We start from the raw sequence: 8260 nt of genomic DNA, 5'->3' as shown, positions 1-8260 counted from the left end.
AGATTAACGTGAACTGTCCCCCCCCCTCGTTTAAACTCCTGGGAGAGAAAGAGATCCACTCTTCCTCTCTTCTCTTTTCACTGAAATATAGCACACATTCAGATCCCAGAGCTTTCAGACAGTCTCAACTGATAGACAGACACATCGAGCTGCTTTTCCTGCTTCAGATTTTTTTTACTCCTCCTCCTCTTGCCAACGTCACCCTGACAATTACAAATAGGTCTCATACAGAACCATACCTGTCAATCTTTTTAATTGCTTTGTTTGATTTTTTTCCACCCTCCTTTTCCTTTTGTTTGTTTTTGCCTATCAAGAATAAAAGTCACGGCGGAAAGTTCTTAACAAATATTTTAAAAGATTGTTTTTCGAGGGAGACAAATGTACCAGAATTGGTTATAAATAAAGCTCAGTTGGCTGCAGTGTAGAATCTAACGCATGTGGTGCACAGTGCAAGTTCTGGAAAACTTGAACAGAGTTGCTTCTTGTGGGGGTGGGGGCAGACACACTCTAAATTTAGGACTTCTAAAAAAAAGTTTGCATATTTCTAAGCTGATGCTAAGAAGAAAAAAACTGCATCATAAAAATATTGCTGAATGGGTTTTCCATTGATGGAGATTCAGATAAGAGAGCAGCGAGATTTAGGGGGTAACTCGGGAGTAAGTTCCATTGAACTGAGTAGACATGTTTAGGAATGTCCTGAAAGTGCTCTTCAGTGTAAAATGTAGATTAATTGACAGATTGAGATTTAAAATCATTTATTAACATTATGCGATTAAGAAATAGGATTTCTGCCATGACATTACTGGAACAGTTTTGCGTGTGCTTTTTATGCCATCTCCATCCAACGCTACCAAACAAAATTGGCAGGTTTTGTAAAACATTTTTATAGGAGTCTGTTGACCAAGACATATGCTACCTATCCAAAAAGCAATACTGAACATTGCAGAGACAGATTTAGAAGCACTATCCTAGAGATAAGGCGACACGGGGGTATTAGGCCAAAAATAAATATATGGCAATATTATTTAATGCTATAGCTATTGTGGGGAGGAAGGCGACTCAATGGATTTACCAGTCTATCTTGTTATATAGGGTTATAAAATCTATGAGGCTGTAAAGCGCATTTCATGTGTACCTGAAGACCAGGAGGACACAAGCAGTATTTTGTGTTTGTGGGGGGGGGGGTGTCCTTAAATGGCGCTCACACATACACACAAACTCAGATCCTTAAAGATGCTTAAAATCCTTTCGTAAATCGCTGTTGTTTTTCTGCCTTCCCAAATGCAAGTGCTGTTTCTACTAGCGGTAGCTAGCGGCTCTGGTTTGATTTGTACCACCTTACGAGGAAGTGAACGTTTCGCACGGAAGGGGAGGGGCCTGTGGCTGCAGCCAGCGGCTCCTGGAGGCTCCTAATAACAACATTGCCAGATTAGCTGCAACTTCTCTCTACAAGCCTTAACCCTTATTCGATCTAATAACGTCTCCGAGCTTTCCTTTATATATACTGTACAGTATATATAGATAGATAACACAGGAAGAGCAGCTCGGTCTCTTTCTAAAGGAAAGAGCTGGAAGGAGCGGGAGGGGGGTGGTAGATTCGGCAAGCTTTTAATATGCAATAATGACGGGGTTCCCTTCCTCAGCATGCAGATCACACCCCATAAAAATTCAAATAGAAAGATCGTGGGGATTAACCACTCCCCACAAAAAATAATCTTTTTTTCCCGAGTGAAAGAAATCCGTAGGTGCTGTGATCACCAACGTAGGCTTGTGTGGGTCTAGGTCTGTTTCTGTTTGCAGGCTACGCAAACGCGCGCGACGTTTGTGTTCCCTCGGCACCAGTAACTTGGCAGGGCAGGCTGGGCTGAAACAGGAAGAACTTTGTCCCTGTGATATTGGGTTTTTGTTTTGTTTGTTTAAAAAAATAGTAGTGACGGTAGCACAATATCAGCTGCAGGAGATTTTTTTGCTGCGGCTGCTGCTCTGAGCTTCCTGTACTGTATGGTGGAGGGGCTGGAAAGGGAGGTCTCGACGCAGGCTGCAGCTTGCTGCATTAGACTTTATTTACATATACAAACCGGTCTGTGCAGAGCCTGTCTCCTGCAGCCTGTGCTGAGGTTTGCATGCCTGTGGAAGAACCCTCCTAGCCAAGGAAGAAAGAGCGCCCAGGGGGTGCGGAGAACGCCGAGCAAAGGGCGGTAAGCACGGAGCGAGATGCAGGATTAGGCATGAGTTTCCACGCCCAGAGCAGCGCTTTGCTAAGGTCTTGGGGAGCTCAGCTGTACTGTCTGCAGCCGCGTCCTTGGGCGAGCCCCCTCCGGTCTTGCTTGGGTGGTGCTCGGCCCCGGCCCATCGTGGACATGTCCTACTCCCGCCACTTTCTGGATTTCCACGGCTCGTCCATCCCCACCACCATGAAGAAGCTGGTGGTGACGAAGCTGAGCTCAAACTTCCGAGAGGCTGTGAGCCTACGACACGATGTGCCTGTGCCACTCCCGGGAGACGGCGATCTGCTTGTCAGAAACAGGTGAGATTTTGCTCCCCCTCCCCCCGCCTCATTTTTTCTCTCCCTTTTCGCCAACTCGTCTTTGCATCTTCTCCGTGGGTGTTTTTCGTGGGTGGGGTATGCGATCCCCCTTTCCTGCCCTACTGCTTATCCTAACTTCTCATACCCTTTTGGCCTCCTCTCTCGTGTGCACGCAGTCATTCACTCGATGTGATCCTATCAAATCGTACCAGCTGCCATCTGGCGACTGCTGATTTAATTTTATTGTTGTGAATGGCTTACGCCATAATCCCGCGCGCACACACACCTCTGTGCAAATGATGAAACGTTTCCATTTGCTGAGAGGTAAAATGTGTATATTGCTTCGCTCTCCCCCTCCCTCTGCTCTTTTCTCTCTTTTTTAATGATATGTTAAACTGAAAGGAATCACGGGGAGGAGGGACAGCAGGTATTAAGAATGATACAAGCCTGAAAAACGGTAATAGTTTCCCATCAAGTCCACACCTTACATTTAAAGCACATTCAGTACACATGGTTTCCCTCCAGAGAACCCTGAAAACTATAGTTTGTTAAAGAGGCTCGGAATTGTACCTCTGTTAGGGGGAAACTACAGTTCCCGGGATTCTTTGGGGGACGCCACGTGTGTGGAACGTGCTTTAAATGTATCGTGTGCATCTGCTGATCTGAAAGTTGTATGCGACGGGAGAGTTCAGGAAGGGAGTTCAGCAACCAGGAAATGATTTCCAAGTCCCGTCCAGATTTATGCCTGCAAATGTTTGTTCCATGTTCCTACAACTGTCAGTGTATGTGTGTGTGTGTTTTCTCATGAGCGAGCGCTCCTGACTTTTTCTTTGTGGATCTGCGAGGGCTATGTTTTATACAGTAAAACTGACTGAGCTGCGTAGATCTCCGTGTGTGATTAATACACAGCAATTGGGACGTTGTATATAGGTTATTTATAGCCATCTCGGGGAGGGGAGGTTGTGCGCGCGCATGTAACACACTCCAGACGTTGTTTAGAGCAAGTTATGTGTGCAACTCTGCCTGTTTCTCCACCCTTCCCCCACCCCTGTCCTCCACGTCACTAACCTTAAGAAAGCCAGAAATCAACAGGAAAGCAGAGGGGCACAAAATGACTGCCACCCACCTCTCCCCGTAACTCTTGAGTGTCTTAACTCCGTGGCCCTCTTCCTCCTTTTACGACTAAAGCAAAGCAGAAGGCACTGACCGGAGGAGGGAAATGGGGATAAGCAGCTCCCCTCCCTGACCTCACCATGTTTACTTGGAAGTAAACTCCGTTCATTTCAGTGACCTTTACTTCCAAGTAAGTCTGATCAGGATTGTAGCCCTCGAGAAGGTGTAGCACTATTTTCAGACAATTCCTTTGCCTGGTTTGAGCTGCTTTTGCAATGCATCCAGGTCATGGATGAAGTAAAGACATGAAGTAAAGACGTCACATTTTGCTTAAAGCAATATGCTGTAAATTGTGGGCTAGCTAGTAGCTAAGGAGGATTTGAGTTCCCATTTTTTTCTGTGAGCTGCCCTCTCCATATACCTGAAAATTTGTAGAACAAAACCTCTACTTCAACAATATTAGCAATCTTAATTATTATATTCCTGCTACTGCTGCTGCCGCCTTTCTAGATGATATAATATCTTAAAATCAACGTGGAGATTTTAAAAGTGGAAAGCTTAAAAATCCATGGGAGAATGTGGAATTCTAAAGGTGTGATTGTGAGTTTGGTGACTATGTGTTGTAGCAGGTTCAGGTAGACCTTAGATTCGTCCCTAACAATCAATTTTTTAATATTTAGAAGTGATTACTTGGTTGCTAATCTAGCATAAATTGCATTTCAGTAAGTTTAGCCCTATTGGAACCAATAGGGCTAAAATAGATTAAGCACAAATACACAGAATTATGTGATTTGTGGATTACACACACACACACACACACACACAAAATGCACACAAAATGCACACAGTCTGCAGTATGAAAGACAGCGTATATCATACCTGTATCTGAACCCTAGCAAAATGTTCATGTTTTATGTAATGTACAACACCCACATTACAGGGAGAGATGCCCTCCCTGGTGTCAAAGGTTTGAATTGCTGTTGTCATCAGGACATAGTATTTTGGAGAGCAAAAGTATGTGAAGCCTTAATAAAAATCTCATTCATGCTGCAGTTAAATTCCTTTGGTTGGGGATATAGGGGGGTGGGGGTCGGCTGGTTTAAAATGCTGCGTGAAGATAAAATATATCCTGGCCTCTCAGCTGCCTATCGGAAGATTGCTACGTCCTTGTTCTCGAATCTCCTCCCCCGCAACACTTTCTCCCTCCCCCATGAAATTTGAAAATTTATGCATGCAATTTATTTTGTTTTCAATGTAACTCTTTCCCCTCCTGCCCTTAATACTGGGTGGGCTCTCTGGGGACTGGAAAGATGTGCTCGTGCGTTCTCCGAAGTGGAGGCAAGGGGGGCTAGCAGCATTCACCCGGGGAGACTCAGGCAAAGAGAGTCCAAGGATCGCAACTCGTTGTTTTTTTTAAAAAAACACCTTTCTCTTTTTTCAGTTTGCAAAAGGTGCGTGTGAGAAATCACAGGATTGGAGTTCGCAACTTTTGTGTCATGTGGATTTGCGTGAGATGTTCAGTTTTGTTGCTGGAGCTTCTCACCCAAGACAGGAGAGTGCAAAATTAGTGCGGAATAAAGCGTGTTAAGAATAAACCTTTCTACCTAACGCCTGTGCCTACCTTGAAAGCTTACACGGGACTCTCTCTCTCTCTCTCTCTCTCTCCACGCCCAATACATTATACACACTCTGGGAGGGGGGGAAGCGTAGTCACCTGGATTTGTCTAGCTTTGAATATACTGTACACTTCATCTCAAACTGAAACAGAAAAGAAAATGAGCTGTTGCGGTGGCTGGAGAATAAACATATTAGCCCCACAACTCCTATGAAAAGAGCCAATGGCATAATGCACAATAGTACCCCATTCTCCCAAGAAAAACAGACACACGCACATGTTGCCTTGGTGCAATTTAAGTTCGTTTAACTTCTTTCCTTCTTTTTTAGGACAAGTGTCCCTCCCTCCCCCCCCTCTCTGGAAAACAGCTCCCTCGCCTTTATTCTGATAATTTTCTGAACAGCAAAAAAAAAAAAAATCCACTCCAGCCTCTTATTCCGAGAGAAATGCCCTCAAACTGGGAATCGATTTGAAACATTAAACTTCTGATCATTTTGTGGGAGATGTGATTGGGCGGTAAAAGAGGATTGAGGACCAGGAGTAATAAACAAATAAATAAATTTAAAGAGGGGAAATTTTTTTTAAGCCATTCATATATCTCCGTACCTTGGTTTTAGCTCCATCCCACCCCGAAAGGTATTTTCTGGGTTTCTTAGCTAATACAGTACGTGACCCAGGAAGTGAGGGTGTGTGTGCATATTTCTTTAAAATAAAAAGTGGCAGGTCTCATAGTGGGGGGCTCTGTTTTCTGTTGAGAGGGGATATCATACAGAAAATTGGGTAGCAAAAGTGGGAAGCAAGACATGGGTTCGGGGAGGGAATTTGGAGATGGGAAAAATAGGAATGTGGGGCGAAGTGTTCTCAGCGATTGCGCTTGTTCGGTCTGGGAGCTTTTCCCCCTTTTCCTGGCGTGCTCCTGGGCTGGGTGACTTTGTTGTGTCTGCCTGCCTGCCCTACCCCCCTCGGTCTCCTGACTTCTGCAAGTTGTTTTTGAGTAAACGAAGCCGCTTTCTCACCCCACTTTGAAGACGCTTCGCCCCCTCCCCCCCTTCTCCCTTCAAATCGAATGTGTTGGTATAAATAAAGCCGGGGCGAGTCAGCCTGCAATTATTATTGTGGGATGGGGACGGCTCGGATCCGTATTAGTATTACTCTTTGTATGGCTCCTCATTTTGCATATTTGCGAAAGGCTTGGGCCGCTTCCTAGGGAAATGCAAACCACAAAATCGGGAGGAGGGTAGCGAAGGCCCCCGCTATGAAGGTCACGTATTTAAGCGAAAGAACAATGACTGCGGGTTGCCAACTCTCCTCCTCCACGCAAGTTTGCAAGCTGATCTTGAACTTGCATCTTCCCTTGGAAGCCACCGACACACAGGCTGCAGTCCTTCCTAGGAAGCCCAAGGGAGACTTGACAGCACAATCCTCCCCATCTCTTCCCAGAAGTAAGCTCCACTGAGTCCAATGGGATTTACTGCCAGTGCGTGTATTTCCCGGGAGTAAACAGGTAGAGGATCGGGTCTGTACAAATCGCCAAATAACCCTGCACCGTCCCGTCCCCCCTTCCTTAGTGCAACTTTGTCCTGGGAATGGCAGGGAGGCCATTGAATTCTCCTTGAGAATACTGTACCTCATCAGAGCTACTTTAAAAATTGCAACATAGAGCAAAATCACAAAACTTCCCCTTATTATCAACACCACTGCTGAAATAGGAACGTAGTCGTCCCGTCCCCCCCGCGCTGGGATCCAGAATTGTATTTTAATACAGGAGGGGGGTTAGGTGGTATTAATAACGAAAATGAACAGTGTTTCCACTTCTTCGGATAGAAAGATCTGGACAGGGCAGGCGCCTTTTTCGAGCAGAGGCTGGGAAAAGATAGGGCTTGTTTTCTAAACGCAGCCCTTATCTTCGAGTTCGATGGAGGAATGGTGGGAGAGAGGCTTCGGATGCATTTCGCGGAGAGGGGCGCAACTCTGTTTTAGAAGAAATGATTTTTTTAAAAAAAAGTGAGTTGTTTTCGCCCCTTTCCCTTTGCACAGCCTGCCCAGAGACTTTCTGCCTGCGCTTCCCAGCTGAGCCACGGAAGAGACGCGAGCAGCGCCAGGAGGAGGCTCGCCTCGCGAGGGGAGGGCGAACTGCAAGTGACCATGTGCTGGCAGAGAGGGCAAAGCGGAAGGCGGAGGGGCCTGAGAGGGAGGAGACCTCTCGCCGACCCCAGAAGGACCCAGCCGGGTTCCGAGCTCCCGTTCTGCTGGGGGACAAGGCTGGCATTGCTCCCTTCTCGCTGGGGTGCCCCATAGGCAATGTGGAGCTGGTGTGGAGCTGAGCCTCTCCCTTCTTGCACACGCACCTATTTGCTAGCAGGTGCTCAGTTGCAATGCATTTGGGGCGGGAAAGATCACAAAGGTCAACGGGGTGTTATTGTTAACAAGGTGCGACTGAGTTTTCCAGCCCCTTCGGCTACTTGCGGGTTGTTGTTTTTTTTAAGCCACCCTGTCCATCCTCCTTATAGCCGCATGTCTTCATCTGCCCGCCCTTGCCAGCGAGGCAGACCCCTTTTAGTATAGGGGTAATATGACTTTTTGCAGCGAGGGGAAAGCTCGTGTCTCCAGGCACGCTGCTTGGCTAAGCCGAAGTTGTGCATTTCTGCTGGCTGAGTCCAGTTGGAGTCCCGTCCTGCACCATTTTGCATGGGTGTGTGAAACGGGCAAGTCCCGTTTGCTTGCTGGGTTGCAGCCTAAATCGGACCACAAAGCCCCGACTTTGCTCTGGAGTCACTTTTCTTGCACCGCTTGCGCGGGCTGTTGGAGCAAGCGCAAGCATTGCAGCGCCCAGGACAGTGAAGGGAAGGGGCGCAACAATTAGGATTGCCGAAGGAAGGCTGCAGACAAGCCCCCCTCGCATGCTGCCTGTGTGACTTCGGGCGCTGGGGGGCGGGGAGAGGCAAGTTCTGTGCGGGGATGAATGAATGAGGCCGATTGCGCGCCCAGCGGACTCTCTGGCTTAG

The 8260-nt window shown here is 46.9% G+C and overlaps 2 protein-coding genes across 2 annotated transcripts in view; one reads left to right on the top strand and one right to left on the bottom strand.

Moving 5' to 3' along the window:
- Positions 1-408, bottom strand: part of TSHZ1 (teashirt zinc finger homeobox 1) — an 82996-nt gene extending 82588 nt beyond the window's left edge. The window contains exon 1 of the mRNA XM_035124767.2: positions 1-408. This exon is cut by the window's left edge and continues 1601 nt beyond it. The gene's annotated coding sequence lies outside the window, so the exon portion shown is untranslated.
- A 996-nt stretch (positions 409-1404) lies between these two features.
- PTGR3 (prostaglandin reductase 3) overlaps positions 1405-8260 on the top strand; it is a 31962-nt gene continuing 25106 nt past the window's right edge. Inside the window, exon 1 of the mRNA XM_035125696.2 lies at positions 1405-2527. Within this exon, the coding sequence (XP_034981587.2) occupies positions 2229-2527 (299 nt within the window). The 5' untranslated portion in view covers positions 1405-2228. The remainder of the gene's footprint in view (positions 2528-8260) is intronic.

The sequence above is a fragment of the Zootoca vivipara genome, chromosome 8, assembly GCF_963506605.1.
Source record: "Zootoca vivipara chromosome 8, rZooViv1.1, whole genome shotgun sequence".
In the NCBI taxonomy this organism is placed as follows: Eukaryota; Metazoa; Chordata; class Lepidosauria; order Squamata; family Lacertidae; genus Zootoca; species Zootoca vivipara.
Note: the sequence above shows the minus strand (reverse complement) of the source record. Positions and strands in the feature narration are given on the sequence as shown.